Raw genomic sequence first — 18,725 nt, 5'->3', positions numbered from 1 at the left:
TCCGTTGTCGTAGCGTCTGCATGGTCTCCCCAATGTACCATGCTTCGGGACATCCTTTCTTGCAACGTATCAGGTAGACAATGTTGGCCGAGTTGCAAGAGTATTTACCATGTACCTGGTGGATGGTATTCTCACGTGTGATGATGGTGTCCATGTCGATGATCCGGCATGTCTTGCAGAGGTTGCTGTGACAGGGTTGTGTGGTGTTGTGGTCACTGTTCTCCTGAAGGCTGGGTAGTTTGCTGCGAACAATGGTCTGTTTGAGGTTGTGTGGTTGTCTGAAAGCAAGAAGTGGGGGTGTGGGGATGGCCCTGGCGAGATGTTCGTCTTCATCAATGATATGTTGAAGACTCCGGAGAAGATGTCGTAGCTTCTCCGCTCCGGGGAAGTACTGGACGACGAAGGGAACTCTGTCCACTGTGTCCCGTGTTTGTCTTCTGAGGAGATCGGTGCGGTTTTTCACTGTGGCGCATCGAAACTGCCGATCTATGAGTCGAGCACCATATCCTGTTCTTACGAGGGCATCTTTCAGGGTCTGGAGGTGTCTGTCACGATCCTCCTCATCTGAGCAAATCCTGTGTATACGGAGGGCTTGTCCATAGGGAATGGCTTCTTTAACATGTTTAGGGTGGAAACTGGAGAAGTGGAGCATTGTGAGATTGTCTGTGGGCTTGCGGTACAGTGAGGTGCTGAGGTGACCGTCCTTAATGGAGATGCGTGTGTCCAAGAATGCAACTGATTCTGGGGAATAGTCCATGGTGAGTCTGATGGTGGGGTGGAATTTGTTGATATCATCATATAGTTGTTTCAGTGATTGTTCACCATGAGGCCAGAGGAAGAAAATGTCATCGATGTATCTAGTGTACAGCATCGGTTGAAGATTCTGTGCAGTGAAGAAGTCTTGTTCGAACCTGTGCATGAAGATGTTGGCATATTGAGGCGCAAATTTGGTCCCCATGGCTGTTCCATGTGTCTGGATGAAAAACTGGTTGTTGAAGGTGAAGACATTGTGGTCCAGGATAAAGCGGATGAGTTGTAAAATTGCATCTGGAAACTGGCAGTTGTCAGCATTGAGTACTGATGCAGTCGCAGCAATGCCATCGTCGTGGGGGATGTTGGTGTAGAGCGCTGAGACATCCATTGTGACGAGGAGTGTCCCTGGTTCAACTGCTCCATGTGTGCTGAGTTTCAGTAGGAAGTCCACCACCATCCACCAGGTACATGGTAAATACTCTTGCAACTCGGCCAACATTGTCTACCTGATACGTTGCAAGAAAGGATGTCCCGAAGCATGGTACATTGGGGAGACCATGCAGACGCTACGACAACGGATGAATGAACATCGCTCGACAGTCACCAGGCAAGACTGTTCCCTTCCTGTTGGCGAACACTTCAGTGGTCACGGGCATTCAGCCTCTGACCTTCGGGTAAGCATTCTCCAAGGCGGCCTTCACGACACACGACAGCGCAGAGTCGCTGAGCAGAGACTGATAGCCAAGTTCCGCACACATGAGGACGGTCTCAACAGGGATCTTGGGTTCATGTCGCACTATCTGTAACCCCCGTGACTTGCCTGGGTTTGCAAAACCTCACTTACTGTACTGTCTGGAGACAATACACATCTCTTTAAACTGTGATCAGTGCTCCTACCACTCACATTGTCAGCCACTTCAGGTCTTGAACAGCAGGTTAGGTGTAATGATTCGCATTTTAATCAGTAATCTCTAAACTGTCTGTGCTTTATATGCTCTGTCTGAGGCCAGAACTCTCCATTCACCTGACGAAGGGGGTAACCCCGAAAGCTAGTGAGAATATTATCAAATAAATAGGTTGGACTAAAACCTGGTGTTGTCAGACTTTTTACTGTGAATAAAGAATAGCATATCATGAAATAATGCTATACATTCTAGGAAATGCTTGTGGTTCCATAGATTTATATTTTTGTTGTATCAACTATTTAAAGTGAACTTTTAATTTGAAGTAGTATTTGCCTGTTAATTCAGATTTAACTTGCATTAGTTCTGTTTTGTGTTGTAAAAATTTCAAAAAGTGAAATCTTGATGGTCATTTCTTTATTTGGCAGTAATCCTGTAAAATTGGTTATTTTTGGTTCATGGTTCCCCCATGAGGATCATAAAAATGCAAAATAACGTTCCCAAAACACTGTCCCTGTGAAACCCCACAGGATGTGTATGACATGAATTAGTACAAAGCTCCCCTTCATCAGGCTTGTCCCACCTTTTCGTTTGGAGATTGGGGGGCACATTTCAAATTTTTCTCACTCAAGGGACCAATGCAGAAAATTCGGAAAGATAAAGTTTGGCACAACATTGAACATGAATTTTAAAAAAAAATCTGAGGTTTGGAAAGACACAAATTGCTGAGCAAAAATAAGTGAGCACTAAATAAAAGGTATTGAAGTGTGCAGATTTGTGTTTCTGGCTCATTACCCAAGTCAGTGCTCACTCACTCACTCACTTTGAGAGTGTAAGTGGGTGAGTGGGAACCCAGAGACTGGGAGTGAGTCAGACTTATGGATGCATTCTGCCCTCACACACACTGCTTTCACATACCCTTTCCTCTTTCACACTCACTCCCTCTCCTCCTCATACACACCTCACACACACTCCCCTCACACACACACACACACACACACACACACCTTCTCTCCCCTCATGCACACTTCCCTCACACACCCACTAACTCTCCCCCTCACACACATACTGCCCCTTTCCACAGACACACACGTACACTCCCTCTCCCCATCTCTCACACACTCCCCTCACATACCCTCTCTTCCCTCACATAGACTCCGTCTCTCCCTTCTATCGCCTTTACACTCTCAGTTCCTCACGCTGTTTCAACCCCTTACGCACCTTCACCCTCTCACACTCTTTCGCCCCCTCATGCTCTTTCGCTTCTCTCACACTCTCTCACACTCTTTCACCCCTCACACTCTCACCCCTCACACATTTTCACTCTCTCACACTTTTTCCACCCCTCACACTCTCTTCCTCATTCTCTCACCCCCTCACTCTCCCTCTCACACTTTTTCCCACCTTACACTTTCTCCCCCCTTACTCTCGCAACTCCTCAGTCTCTCACTTCCTTTTTTCTCTCACACTTTCTTACCTCATCACTCTCCTCCCTCACTCTCTCTCACCCCCTCACTCAGAATAACAGAATTGTTGCATTGCACAAGAAAGCAATTTGGCCCATCATGCTCCCACCAACTTTCCAAACGAGCATTATGACTTAGTGCCATTTCCCTGCCTTTTCCCCATAGCACTGGGCATTGTTTCTTTCAAGTAACCATCTAATGCCTCTGTTGGACCCGTCTCCATCACATTTCCGGTCAGTACATTCCAAACCCACTTGTGTGAAAAAGTTTTTCCTTCACGTCACATTTACTTCTTTTGCAAGTTACTTTAAATCTGTGACTTCTCATTGTTGATCCTTTTACAAGTACGAACAGTTTCTCCCCTTCTACTCTTTCCAGCCCCCTCATAATTTTGAGCATCTCTCTCACCACTTAGTTTTCTTCTCTCTAAGGGGAACAGTCCCAACATCTCCAGTCTATCCTCTATAACTGAAGTTTCTCATCCTTGGATTCATTATTGTAAACCTCTTCTACACCCTCCAATGCATTCTCATTCTTTCTATACTGTGGCGCCTAGAACAGAGGTCTCACTAGTATCTTATATAAGTTAAGCATAACCTCCTTGCTCTTGAACTCTCTGCCGCTACTAAGAAAGCCCATAATACTAAATGCTTTATTACTGGCTCTCTCCACCTGTTGTCTTCATAGGTCTATGCACATATTCACTCAGGTCCCTCTATTCCTGCACCATCCTGAGAATTTTACCCTTTATTTTGTTTTGTCTCTTATGTTCTTCCTACCAAATGCATTTCCTGCATATGAAACTTCATCTGCCACCTATCTGCCCAGTCCACCAACTTGTCTATGTCTTTTGATGTTCTACACTGTCTCATCACCAGTTCACAATACTTCCAAATTTTGTGTCATCTGCAAACTTTGAAACTGTCCCCTGCACAGCAAAATCTTGATCATAGATCAAGATTTTCACTCTCTCACACTCTCTCCTGCTCACACACACTCTCATTGAGTTTCCAGTGAACCCTATTCCTGCTGCCTCATGCTCTGCTTCGTCATATCTGGACCCCATTCTGGATGCCTGTGTCTAGCTCCCTGGCTCCTGCTCCCAGGCCCTTGTTCCCCACTCCTCGGCACTCCGGTTCCCGTTCCTCGGCACTCCGGGCCCATCTCCTCACCGCGCAGGGCCCCACTCCTCGGCTCTCTGGGGCCCGCTCCTCGGTGCACAAGACCTGCTCCTTGGCACTCTGGGCCCCACTCCTAGGCACGCTGAGGAGAGGGGCCCTGCATGCCGAGGAGAGGGGCCCTGCGCCCCACTCGGCACACAGGGCCCCTCTCCTCGGCGCGCCAAGCCCCACTCCTCAGGGCGCTGGGCCCTGCTCCTCGGCGCGCCATGCTCTGCTCCTCGGCGCGCAGGGCCCCCATCCTTGGCGGGCCTGTGCAGGGCCCCCCTCCTCAGCATGCTGGGCCCCATCCTCAGCGTGCAGGGTCTTGCTCCTCTGCACTCCACTCCACAGCATTTAAAGCCCCGCTCCGCACCACGATCCTTGGCACGCAGGGCCCAGCTCCTCGGTGTCCGGGGCCGAAAGCAATGTAGATGGTACACACTTGTCTGTCAATGGTGAAAGGGAATGAATGCTTGTGGATGAGGTGCCAAACAAGCTGGCTGCTTTGCCCTGGATGTTGTCAGGTTTCTTGAGTGTTGTTGGAACTGCATTCATCCAGACAAGTGGAGAGTATTCCATCATTCTCCTTGTTCCTTGTAGATTATGGACAGGCTTTAGAGAATCAGGAAGTGATTTACTCGCTGCAGGATTTCTAGCCTCTGATCTGCTCTTTAAGCCATTGTATTTATATGGCTAGTTCAGTTCAGTCCCCAGCGTGTTGATAGTGAAAGATTCTGCGATGGTGACGCAACTGAATGTCAAGAGGTAATGAGTTAGGTTCTCTCTTGTTCAAAATGGCCATTGCCTGCCTTTTTTTGTGACATGAATGTTATTTGCTGCTTGTTAGTTCAGGTCTTGCTGCATTTGAACGCGGACTACTTCAGTATCTGAGGTATTGTGCAAGTTGTTGATCATTGTTAGCGAATTATCAGCCAACATCCCCATTTCTGACCTTATGATAGAAGGACGGCCATTGATGAAGCAGCTAAACGTGGTTGGATCTGAGGAACCCCTGCAGTATTGTCCTGGAACTGAGTTGACTGACCTTCAACAACCACAACCATCTTCCTTTTTGCCAGGTATGACTCCAACCAGTTGAGAGTTTTCCACCTGATACCTTCTCATTAACTCCAGTTTTGCTGGGGCCCCTTTGATGCCACACTCCGTCAAGTGTGGCCTTGATATTAATGGCACTGTTACCCATCTCCTGAGTTTATTTCTTTTGTCCATGTTTGAAAGGAGCTGAGTTGGTCCTGGATAAACCCAAACTGAGCAGGTTATTTCTAAGCAACTGGATTTGTCCTTTTTCTGTGCATAACATACTTGGGCAATTTTACACATTGCCTAGTATGTACCAGGATTATCACTGTACTGATCAGCTTGACTTGGGACATGGCAAGCCTTTGCAGTGTCTAGTTACTTCAGCTGTTTCTTGATGTTATATGGAGCGAATCAAATTGGCTGAAAACTAGCATTTGTGAAGCTGGGGCCTCCAAAGGAGTAAGAAGTCTCATAACACCAGGTTAAAGTCCAACCAGTTTATTTGATAGTAAACCCACAAGCTTTCGGGGTTTGCCCCTTCGTCACTCTCCACTCACCTGACAAAGGGGCAAACCCCGAAAACTTGTAGGTTTACTATCAAATTAACTGGTTGGACTTTAACCTGGTGGTGAGACTTCTTGCTGTGTTTACCCCAACGCTGGCATCTCCCTGATGGATCATCAACTCAGGTTGTAACGAATGCCTTTTCTACTGATATGCTGGGCTGCCCCGTCATTTAGGGTGGGAAAATGTAGAATTAACGTGAGGTGCATGTGAATTAACAAGCAAACTGTAGTCAAATACACTACACTGCAAAATAACTGGCAGTTGTGATTAAACAGATCATGTGATTTTTTTCAGCAGCCCACTAGACAGTGGTGTCCACTTTGAGTTATACTATCTCACTAAAACTCTGTGTCCCTCACAACAGACTTTAAGTTTTTAGTTTTGAAGATCTTGCTTCAGAATTCCCTCCCAAAAGTGGCTTAGTCTTGGATTGTCTGAATGACTGCTCACCTCCTGATGGTTTAATTGCCAAAGATTATATCCCGCTGGCTTCAAGAGGCTCCACTCCAACACCAATTTACAGGTATAATTCCAGTTCTTCAGCCAAACCTAGCAGAACACCATTTCTCCAAAGGTTACCTTTGCTGCAGCACAGAGTCATGAACCATCCACTGACTTAGCATCTCACAAGGGCTTCTCCTGAGCCCTCACAGCAGGCATTGCCTGGCAGCTGCTTGCTGTCATGCATGTGATCATACACATTTACTGGAGTTTAAACCAGTTAGGTCACAGGTTTTTAGCTATGTTTTTCTTTGTTTGTCTCCTTGACATTGCCATTACGTATGCCATCTTGAAGAAGCTAGTGAAGATTGATGCAGTGCGATTCATGCTTCGAAACCACACTGTAAGTATCTTTTATTTGTCAGAGAACAGTTGTTTTTTTAATGCTTTTCCAGCCAATTACAGCATATTTGACTTGGATGTCACAACTGTTATTTTGTTATGAAAGTTGATTCTTCACAAATTCTTCTCTCACCTTGTTAAGGAATGACCAGAGGTGCAAAATTAAAACCAGACAAATTATTTGTTCCTTTCATTTTTGTGAAACTTGAGTTCAGCTGTCACATTTTGAAAGCCAGATATTTAATCTAGCTCCTCGAGAGGCCCAGTCTATTAAAGTGCTGCGGAATAGACCAGACAGCCAGGGTTCAGCCCTGATTTGTACCAAGCTATATAGCCTTGGCTTTCAAGAGATGGGCTTCCGCATCCCTTTGTTTAGAGAGCAAACAAAATCAACCTGGATTCCAGCTTCCTAATGATCCTTGTACATGCTTACGTTCAGATGTCAGCTGAGAACAGGACTAGGTTTGGCTCTGATGCCCTTCACAGTTGAATAAACTGCCTGACATTCAATTGGGCTCAAACATGCACAATTTTGAGGCACTAAAGAGCTGCTAGAGCAAACGATTTCAGGAGATAAATGTGAAAATTGAAATCTTTCTCTCTTGTAATGAAATTAGATATACAGTGATTAATTGCTTGTTCCTGTGCTTCTACTTTGGTTGATCAGTGTGAACACTTACCTTTCCTGGGCATCAGTGAACACTTTCACCTTGGTGATGCTGTCCTGAGATGCCGCACAACCTTCTATACTGCACTGACTCGCCTGCTTCTCGTAGACTTGGGTAAGATGGAAAAGTTCAACTGTCACATTTGGAAAGCTAACTATTTATCACAGCTGCTTGCCTCCGGCTTATACATGAAAAGGGTTATTGTTAAAGACTTTTTCTGCAAGAATTTTTTCTTTTTATTAACACGCCCCCTTCGATTCTTCTTCAAATTAAATTTACGAGTTTATTGATGAAAATAATGTCGTCCTAAAAAATAACATTCCAATTCTTTTTTGTTTAGAACATATTAAAATGCGGGTTTTGTAATTAAATAAACTGGATTTTGCTAAATTCTGAGCAGCTTAAACTATCACTTGTCAATCATTCACATGGTGCATGGGAGCATCATGTAACATTTTATAGATTGTAGGGAAAAAAATTGATCAGCTTTTTTATCATAAATGCTTAGCAGTATTTTGGCTTCCTATATAGCCACCTTTCTCCTGAAGCCAGCCACTCTCACTCAGTTGCAAATATAGATTTCAGCAGCCAAGCAGTATCTCTTCAAAGTGGTACTCACAAGTGATTCTAGATACTGAGCCAACTATTCAGTTGAAGAGGCCATTGCCACCAAGTCCTAAAATGTTATCACACTACAGGCGAGGAAACCTGGTTTGTATTTCCTCCCATTAACTCAGTGGCACTAAAACTAATATTTTCAAGTAACTAATGTTCTGGCTCAGTTCAGACTAATGAGCACAGAAAACCCCGTGGATCCTGTTATTTTCTGATTTGTGTGGAAAGGAAGTGATCCAGTCATGGATGACATGGGTGTGTACATAGAACATTATAGCGCAGAACAGGCCCTTCGGCCCACGATGTTGCGCCGACCAGTTAAAAAGCAATGACCCTCTAACCTAAACCAATCCCTTTCCATCCATAAACCTATCCACGGATCTCTTAAACGCCCCCAAACTAGGCGCATTTACAACTGCAGCAGGCAGGTCATTCCAATCCCTCACCACCCTCTGGGTAAAGAACCTACCCCTGACATCCGTCCTATAACTACCACCCCTTAATTTAAAGCTATGCCCCCTCGTGCTAGCTTTCTCCATCCGAGGAAAAAGGCTATCACTATCCACCCTATCTAAACATCTTATATATTTCAATAAGGTCCCCTCTCAGCCGCCTTCTTTCTAACGAAAACAACGTCAAATCCCTCAGTCTCTCCTCATAGGACCTCCCCTCCATACCAGACAACATCCTGCTAAACCTCGTCAGCACCCTCTCCAAAGCCTCCACATCCTTCCTATAATGTGGGGACCAGAACTGCACACAATACTCCAAGTGCGTCCGCACCAGAGTTTTGTACAGTTGCAACATGATGCTGCGACTCCTAAATTCAATCCCCCTACCAATAAACACCAAGACACCGTATGCCTTCCTAACAACCCTATCTACTATCTACTATATGTAGATAGGCCAACTAGAGGTGAGGCTATATTGGACTTGGTGCTGGGAAATGAGCCAGACCAGGTGCTAGACTTGGAAGTTGGTGTGCTTTTTGGTGATAGTGACCACAATTCGGTTACGTTCACCTTAGTGATGGAAAGGGATAGGCATGAACCTCGGGTCAGTAGTTTTAGCTGGGGGAAGGGTAATTATGAGGCCATTAGGAGAGAATTAGGAAGCATTGGTTGGACTAGGAGATTACAGGGACTAGGAACGTCAGAAATGTGGAGTTTTTTCAAGGAGCAGCTACTGCGGGTCTGTGATAGGTATGTCCCTGTCAGGCAAGGAGGAATTGGTAGGGCTAGGGAACCGTGGTGCACAAAAAAAGTTGATTTGTTGGTTAGGAAGAAGAAGGAGGCTTATGTTCGGATGAGACTTGAGGGCTCGGGTAGTGCAGTAGAAAGCTTTAGATTGGCTAGGAGGGAGTTGAAGAGGGAGTTAAGAAGGGCTAGAAGAGGGCATGAGATGACTTTGGCTGATAGGATTCTCCTTAATCCTAAGGCGTTCTATAGGTATGTCAAGAACAGAAGGTTGGTTAGGGCAAGATTAGGGCCAGTTACAGACAGTAGGGGGAAGTTGTGTGTGGAACCGGAAGAGATTGGAGAGGCATTGAACCATTATTTCTCTTCGGTGTTCACGCAGGACGATATGAATGTAGCTGAGGAGGTCACTGGGGTGATGGGGTGTAAAATAGAAAGTATTGCAGTTGATACAGAGGATGTGTTGGATATTCTAGAAGGGTTGAAAATAGATAAGTCCCTTGGTCCAGACGGGATTTACCCTAGGATTCTATGGGAGGTGATTGCAGAGCCACTGGCTCTGATCTTCAGGTCGTCGTTGGTCACTGGTATAGTACCGGAAGATTGGAGGACAGCGAATGTTGTCCCATTGTTTAAGAAGGGGAACAGAGACTTCCCTGGGAATTATAGACCAGTGAGTCTTACTTCTGTAGTGGGCAAGGTTTTAGAAAGAATTATTAGGGATAGGATTTATAGTTATTTGGAGAGTAATGAATTGATTAGAGATAGTCAGCATGGTTTTGTAGCGGGAAGGCCGTGCCTTACTAACCTTATTGAGTTCTTTGAGAAGGTGACCAAAGAGGTGGATAGGGATAAGGCAGTAGACGTGGTATATATGGATTTTAGTAAGGCGTTTGATAAGGTTCACTATGGTATGCTTCTGCAGAAAATGCAGATGTATGGGATTGGTGGTAATTTAGGTACTTGGATCAGGAATTGGTTAGCGGATAGGAGACAGAGGGTGGTGGTTGATGGTAATTATTCATCATGGAGTTCGGTTACGAGTGGTGTGCCTCAGGGATCTGTTTTGGGGCCACTGCTGTTTGTAATCTTTATTAATGATCTGGATGAGGGTATAGTTGGGTGGATTAGTAAGTTTGCTGATGACACCAAAGTCGGAGGTGTGGTAGATTGTGAGGAAGGGTGTCGAAGTAGAGGTAATCCATTTCGGTAGGAATAACAGATGTGTTGAGTATAGGGCTAACGGGAGGACTTTGAATAGAGTGGAGGAGCAGAGGGATCTAGGTGTATGTGTACATAGATCCCTGAAAGTTGGGAATCAAGTAGATAAGGTTGTTAAGAAGGCGTACGGTGTCTTGGCGTTTATTGGTAGGGGGATTGAATTTAGGAGTCGCAGCGTCATGTTGCAACTGTACACAACTCTGGTGCAGCCGCACTTGGAGTACTGTGTGCAGTTCTGGTCCCCACATTACAGGAAGGATGTGGAGGCTTTGGAGAGGGTGCAGAGGAGGTTTACCAGGATGTTGCCTGGTATGCAGGGGAGGTCCTATGAGGAGAGACTGAGGGATTTGGGGTTGTTTTCACTGGAAAGAAGGCGGCTAAGAGGGGATCTTATAGAAACATATAAGATGATTAGAGGTTTAGATAGGGTGGATGGTGATAGCCTGTTTCCTAGGATGGAGAAAGCTAGCACGAGGGGGCATGGCTTTAAATTAAGGGGGGGTAGTTATAGGACGGATGTCAGGGGCAGGTTCTTTACCCAGAGGGTGGTGAGGGACTGGAATGCCCTGCCTGCTGCAGTTGTAAATGCGCCTAGTTTGGGGGCGTTTAAGAGATTGGTGGATAGGTTTATGGATGAAAAGGGATTGGTTTAGATTAGTGGGTCAATGTTTTTTTTTTAAAAATAAGACTGGTCGGCGCAACATTGTGGGCCGAAGGGCCTGTTCCGCGCTGTAATGTTCTATGTTCTACTTGATTCCCAACTTTCAGGGATCTATGTACACATACACCTAGATCCCTCTGTTCATCCACACTATTCAGAGTCCTACCGTTAGCCCTATACTCAACACATCTGTTATTCCTGCCAAAGTGAATTACCTCACACTTTTCCGCGTTAAACTCCATCCTCCACCTCTCGGCCCAGCTCTGCAATTTGTCCAAGTCTCCCTGTAAACTATGACACCCTTCCTCACTATCTACCACACCTCCGACTTTGGTGTCATCAGCAAATTTACTAATCCACCCAGCTACACCCTCATCCAGATCATTTATAAAAATTACAAACAGCAGTGGCCCCAAAACAGATCCCTGAGGCACACCACTTGTAACTGAACTCCATGACGAATACTTACCATCAACCACCACCCTCTGTCTCCTATCTGCTAGCCAATTCCTGATCCAGTTACCTAAATCACCCTCAATCCCATACATCTGCATTTTCTGCAGACGCCTTCCATGGTGAACCTTATCAAACGCCTTACTAAAGTCCATATATACCACGTCAACTGCCTCACCCCCATCCACCTCTTTGGTCACTTTCTCAAAAAACTCAATAAGGTTAGTAAGGCATGACTTACCCTCCACAAAACCATGCTGACTATCTCCAATCAATTCATTACTCTCCAAATAACTATAAATCCTATCCCTAATAATTTTTTCTAAAACCTTGCCCACAACAGAAGTGAGACTCACCGGTCTATAATTCCCGGGGAAGTCTCTGTTCCCCTTCTTAAACAATGGGACCACATTCGCTATCCTCCAATCTTCTGGCACTATACCTGTGACCAACGACGACCTGAAGATCAGAGCCAGAGGCTCTGCAATCGCCTCTCTTGCCTCCCATAGAATCCTAGGGTAAATCCCGTCCGGCCCAGGGGACTTATCTATTTTCAAACCCTCAAGAATATCTAGCACATCCTCCTTACCAACTGCAATACTGTCCAGTTTACAACCCTGTAACCCAGTGTTCTCCACAGCTACATTTATGTCCCCCTGCGTGATCACCGAAGAGAAATATTGGTTCAACGCCTCTCCAATCTCTTCCGGCTCCACACATAACTTCCCACTGATGTCTCTAACTGGCCCTAATCTTGCCCTAACCAACCTTCTGTTCTTAACATATCTATAGAACGCCTTAGGATTCTCCTTAATCCTATCAGCCAAAGTCTTCTCATGTCCTCTTTTAGCCCTTCTTAACTCACTCTTTAACTCCCTCCTAGCCAATTTAAAGCTTTCTAGTGTACTACCTGAGCCCTCAAGTCTCATCCGGACATAAGCCTCCTTTTTCTTTTTAACCAGTAATCAAAAGACTTCAGCCTGTGAGAGTGTAGTGTGTGAAAAAGTGATCCAGACACATTTAGCATTACATGTGAAGAGAAAGGGAGTGAATTGTTAATTGCATTTAATTGAGAGCAAGCGATGGGCATTAACTGGAGATTTGTTGCAATGAAAGGTCGTTCAGACGTAAAAGTATGGAATGAAAGGGTTCCAGTAATGGATTATGAAAGTATGGAGAGATCAGGATTGATTGATGGATAACAGAGTTGCTAAGAGAGGGAAGGTATGCAACACAAGTGCATAGTGAGCTTATGGGGTCAGTGACCTTACTCTTAAAATAATGCAAAATATAGTGTGAATGTTTTTTGTGCAGTATATCAAATATAATAATATGTTTAAAAAAAGTCAGGTTAAAAACTTCAAATTCCAGGAAGCCATAAAAAGGAGAAAAACAAGTGCTGGAAATGTGAATTAAATACTGGAAATGCACTGCAGATCTGTCAGATATTGGTCTCTAGGTGACATTTTAACTCATTATTCTGTCCTATGTACATTTTCAACACTTTCGTTTTAATAGGTAGTACATATTTATTTCTAGACCTACTCTAATCAACTAGCTATTTCTGCATTGGTAAGAAAAGTGAAAGATGAGCATAAAATATTTGTAATATATTCTGTAGAAAAGCAAATATCTGGAATTGATTTAAGATGTTAATTCAAATACCCAATTCTGGTAACATTTGTATTTGGCAATATCCCTGTAATGCAGTGCCTACCATGTATTATTTCCATTTCAGTGTGAACTGTATGCCATTGTAATCTTTAGCACAAGGTTACACCAGTGGAGCACCAAGCAGTATAGGAGCATAGGGACAAGAGTAGGCCACTCAGCCCGTTAAGCCTGTTTGGCCATTCAGTGAAATTTGTGCACCCGTTTTGGCTCCATAGACTGAAAACCTTTGTCAACAAGGTATTCTATTTGCTGAATAATTATTTTTAATCCACTAGCTTGCAACTTCAATCGAACTTTTAAAAATAGACTTTTTAAAAATACAGAGATGAAACTGATTTGACCTCTCAGTCCAAAAAGGCTAACATAGCTAACCCGATTTGATTTACGATACATTCCAAGTTCCAAATTGTTGGAGTGAAGTCAGTCTGTCTGCAAAACCCATGAAAAACAATAGGAGCAATTTTACCTGCTGTTCACGCCACACTCCTTCTGCAGTAAGGTTGGAGAATTTGGCCAACCAAATCTCCATTCACTGCAGCAGAATAGAAAAGTCCTGCTAGCATGAACAGTGATTCAGATTTCAGCCAATGACTTCAGGATACTGTGAAGGAATCACATCTCCTGTTTCATCATCTATGGCAATCACCTGATGTATTTAACTGTTTAAGATGGGCCATTAAGACTAATTGCTTAGATAATGGGACCCTGGCTAAGTCAGCTTCCAGACATGAGCTAATCAAGTTAACTTTGAAGCACACCGACAATGCATTTTTAAAAACTCCCCTGGCAGTTGGCAGTGGAGGGTCATGTGACAAGCCAGCCTTTTGTATGTATTAAGCACATATTTTCTCAGCAGAACTGAGGACAAGCAACTTGCGGAGAAAACCTAAGTGCCTCCTTTTTTCACCCACCTGGTAAGCTTTGAGTTGTTTGTTAACTGTGAATATCGAGAGATGCCCTAATGCAGACAGAGATTTCTTAGAAGAATCCAATCCAGCATGACCATCTCTCAAAGAACAACCATCTTTAAGTTGGAAGTATCAGCACTACTATAGCCAGCTGACTAACCAAACTACAGACTGCTTTTAATTACAGACTGTATCTTCTTTTACTTTTTAATGGACTCTAATTTGGCCACCTGATCCTTTCCTGGGTTCCTTTTGACCACAACATGTAAACAATTAAGTACTCACTGCATTGGCGAGGATATCCTGTTCAAACTAAAAATAAACTACTGCCTTCAAACGAGAGAGGGCAAAGAGGGGAGTCATCTGATGTCTCCTCACCTCGATGTAACACTTGGAAAGCAAACATCGACCTCAAGTTTAAAACTGTTAATTGAACTAATATCTGCTGCTTTTTGTGAGAGACAATTCAACCTCCTTTGACTCACCACTTTCTTTGACAGCTGTAAACAAAAGGTGAATGAATCTTTATATCCTACACAAGTCTCCTCTTATGTTCCTTCTTTGCAGCTTCTGCTATTATTTCTGCATTGCTTTGTTTCTATCCCTCCTTATCATCTGGATTTACACAATTATTTGCACTTTCATACCCTCTTCCCTTTAGAAATATATCTTTCACCTTCTTTGTTGACCATTACTGTTTAATTTGATCAGTAAAGTTCTTGCACCTTAGGACCCTGCATTCACCTAAATGCTTGGTTGGACAACTGTCACTGTATATCTGTAGTTTTACCCAATAACAATGTTGTCCAGTTTTCTGTCATCAGTCTCACTCTCATCCTGTTAAATTGTTTGACCATAATCTAGAATCTTATTAGATGTGTTGAGTTTCTACTTTTTAACCTTAACATTGGGCCTTATTTTACCATTGCCGGGCACGAAAATGTTGTAAAGTCATGTGTGAGGCCGTTAATACAATCTGAGCCCGTGTCCATGCAGATGGTCACTTTACCGAAACCTGGTGATGGCCACGATCCGCTTCACGCGTGAAACAGGCACAATGGCGATTTAAATGTATTTGCATGTGTTTCAATTGAATTGGCCACCTAATTTTATCAGCATTTCCTCCTTTACCGCTCAGTTCGCCGATCTGGAATTGCGCTGAAATGAACCTGCTGAATAAAAGTCTGAATCAGGCACTCCAGCTGCTGAAGAGTGAGTTCAGAGCTTCCAATGGCTCTCTGACTCAGACCAGTGATGGGGGTGAAGAGAGACGGTCAGATCATTCTCTGTTAGGGGGCTGGGATTGAGGCCAAACCGTTGTCTGGTTGGTGGAGTGGGGGGAGGGGAGGAGAAGGCAGGTCAGATGTATCTCTGTGGGTGGAGGGGTGGGGGAAGGAGGCCTGGTCGTTGTCTGGTTGGGAGATATGGCAGGGGAGGAGGAGGGCGGGTCAGATGTTCCTCTGCGGGGGTGGGGAGGAGAGGGGGAGTGAGGCCAGATCATTCTCTGGGGTGGGGGGGAGACACAGTGAAGCCAGACCATTCTCTGGAGAGGGAGGTGAGTGAGGTTAGATCATTCTCTAGGAGGGGGCAGGGAGTGAGGCCAGATCTTTCTCTGCAGGATGGGGTGGTGAGGGTGAAGCCAGATTGTTCTCTGGAGAGGGTGGGGAGTGGGAGAGGAGTGAGGCCAGATTGTTCTCTGTTGGGGGGGAGGGTGGGGAGTGAGGCCAGATCATTCTCTGGGGCCGATGGATCTCTGGTGAGGAGGGATAGGAAGGTCCACTGCCACTGTGTGGAATTGGTGGGGGGGGGGCAGGGGGTCGCGATCTGTCTGGGTAGCAGGGGGTGCGTGGGTGGGTGGATAAGGGGGACAGTGATGTCTGTGAGGGCCATCGCTCCCGCTTTTCAGTCCTGGGCCGCTTTCTCAGTTTTCTGCGGACTGGGAGCAATCTGACAGGGGCAACACATTTTCAAATTATTTTCTAACTACACATGCGCAGTTCAGAGCTCTGATCATTTTGGATGTGCTGAGACCTGCCCACAGCACGATTCAGACCCATGATTTTTTGTTTAGGTTAAGTACGTATAGGGGCGCCTGAAAGCAGATTTCCAAGTCTGATCTGAATTACGCCCAGATTCAGCACTTAGAATGAAAATGGTAAAATCAGGCCAGTTGGGTTTAACGTTTCCTTCACATTAGATATTTACCAGCTCAGGCTAATTATCAGATCTAATATGACCTGCTCCCAAGTTGGATCTATAAAATGGTTCTCCAGAAAACTATTTTGAACCTGCTTAAGAAATTCATTTCATTTCTGACTTGAGCTATGCTCTTTTCAATCCATTTAAAAATTTAAACCTATGAATTGGAAGCAGGAATAGGCCACCTGACCCCTCGAGCCATTCAGTAATTTCATGGCTGATCGGATTGGTGTTATATATGTTCGGGTATAGCCATTCCCTTTACGGGAATGGGTTAGGTGACCTGGGGTGTGGGGTAATCTGCCCAGGAACCACCCTAAGTGGGCGGAGTGTTTGGAGTGTGGAACAAGTAAACCTGCAACAGAGACCTGTGTTCCCTACTGCCTGACTGTGGAGTGAGGTCTTGAAAATATTCCTGAGTAGTAAAGAATTTAACCCTGGCGATGCAGGTTGGAATGTTCAATGGCTTGTAAGGTGAAGGTTGGGATCTTCAACACAGACCAGATGTAGATCCACAGTGCACATGGTATTAAGGGTAAGATCCTGGCACGGATAAAGGATTGACTGACTGGCAGAAAGCAGATGGGGGTAAAGGAGTCTTTTTCAGGATGGCAGCCAGTGACTAGTGGTGTGCCTCAGGGGTCAGTGCTGGGACCACAACTTTTCACAATATACATTAACGATTTGGAGGGAGGAACTGAAGGCACTGTTGCTAAGTTTGCAGATGATACAAGGATATGTAGAAGGACAGGCAGTATTGAGGAAGCAGGGGGGCTGCAGAAGGACTTGGACAGGTTAGGAGAGTGGGTAAAGAAGTGGCAGTTGGAATACAATGTGGAAAAGTGCACTTATGCACTTTGGAAGGAGGAATGGAGGCATAGGCTATTTTCTAAATGGGAAAATGCTTAGGAAATCAGAAATACAAAGGGACGTGGGAGTCATTGTTCAAGATTCTCTTAAGGTTAGTGTGCAGGTTCAGTCAATAGTTAGGAAGGCAAATGCAATGTTAGCATTCATGTCGAGAGGGCTAGAATACAAGAGCAGGGAAGCACTTCTGAGGCTATATAAGGCTCTGATCCGACCCCATTTGGAGTATTGTGAGCAGTTTTGGGCCCCATATCTAAGGAAGGTTATGCTGACCTTGGAAAGTGTCCATAGGAGGTTCACAAAAATGATCCCTGGAATGAAGAGTTTGTTGTATGAGGAACGGTTGAGGACTCTGGGTTTGTACTCATTGGAGTTTAGAAGGATGAGGGGAATCTTATTGAAACTTGCAGATACTGCGAGGCCTGGATAGAGCAGACGTGGAGAGGATGTTTCCACTAGAAGGAAAAACTAGAACCAGAAAGCACAACCTCAGGCTGAAGGGATGATCCTTTAAAACAGATGAGGAGGAATTTCTTCAGCCACAGAGTGCTGAATCTATGGAACTCTTTTGCCGCTGAAGGCTTTGGAGGCCAGGCCATTGAGTGTTTTTAAGACAGAAATAGATAGGTTTTTGATTAATGTGGGGATCGGGGGTTATGGGGAAAATGTAGGAGAATTAGGATGAGAAAGATATCAGGCATGATTGAATGACAGAGCAGACTCGATAGACCGAGTGGCCTAATTCTGCTCCTATGTCTTATGGTCTTATGCATGATACAAAGGAAACTCTCAGAGAACGTAAGGGACCATGCGGACATGAAGGTGTTGTGGGAATCTGCGAGTTGGATGGACTCAGGTGCCGTCAATGGCTGCAAGTTGGTCTCCACAATTGTTGCTGGCCTCGGGTTGTGGGCAAGGTTGCGAGGAAGACTCGGTTGCCGGATGACTGGAATACCAAGAGCTCAGAGAAGCGAGCATAGGAGCCAGCATGGGAAAAGCAGGCTTTGTGCCTAGTTCAGGGACAGGAAAACCCCTGCTGCCAGCCAACAGCAGTGTCAGGAAAATTTGGTGCAATAAGAGCTTTTGATGAGGAAACCGAATTGTGCAAGGCAGTACTTCTGTCACTGCAAATAGGATGGCAGATGACCTCATTGTACTGTCCTTTCTCAGCATGATTGGAAGTAAAATATTTGGCCTCCTGAGGAGTCTACTACAGCTAGAAAAACCGGCTGAGAAGCTGTTTCAGGACTGTGTACAGTCTTGGAGGGGCACCTTGTGCCAAAATCACTGCTGATTGTGGAGCATTTGCGCTTTTACAAGCAGGACCAGATGGGTGAGACCATTACCAAATTTGTGGCAGTATGCACTCTGGGACCAGCTTATATGCAACCTCCGTCAGGAAGTAACCCAGTGAAGACCACTGGTGGAGCTGCAGTTGGAGTTTAAGGAGGCGTTTGAGATTGCGGTTTCGATGGAACAGGTTGCCAGGGAGGCAGCACATTTAGGTGCTAGTGCGAGTGTGCACAAAGTG

General features: G+C 45.0%; 1 protein-coding gene across 1 annotated transcript in view; it reads left to right on the top strand.

The window, feature by feature from the left end:
• LOC145351309 (ran-binding protein 17-like) overlaps positions 1-18,725 on the top strand; it is a 925,757-nt gene that overhangs the window by 530,624 nt on the left and 376,408 nt on the right. Inside the window, exons 17-18 of the mRNA XM_080200932.1 lie at positions 6,670-6,733; positions 7,400-7,514. Of these exons, the coding sequence (XP_080057058.1) occupies positions 6,670-6,733; positions 7,400-7,514 (179 nt within the window). The remainder of the gene's footprint in view (positions 1-6,669; positions 6,734-7,399; positions 7,515-18,725) is intronic.

Source organism: Carcharhinus amblyrhynchos, chromosome 13 (assembly GCF_965287045.1).
Source record: "Carcharhinus amblyrhynchos chromosome 13, sCarAmb.v2.hapA, whole genome shotgun sequence".
NCBI lineage: Eukaryota > Metazoa > Chordata > Chondrichthyes > Carcharhiniformes > Carcharhinidae > Carcharhinus > Carcharhinus amblyrhynchos.
This window is presented reverse-complemented; position numbering and strand designations above follow the sequence as displayed.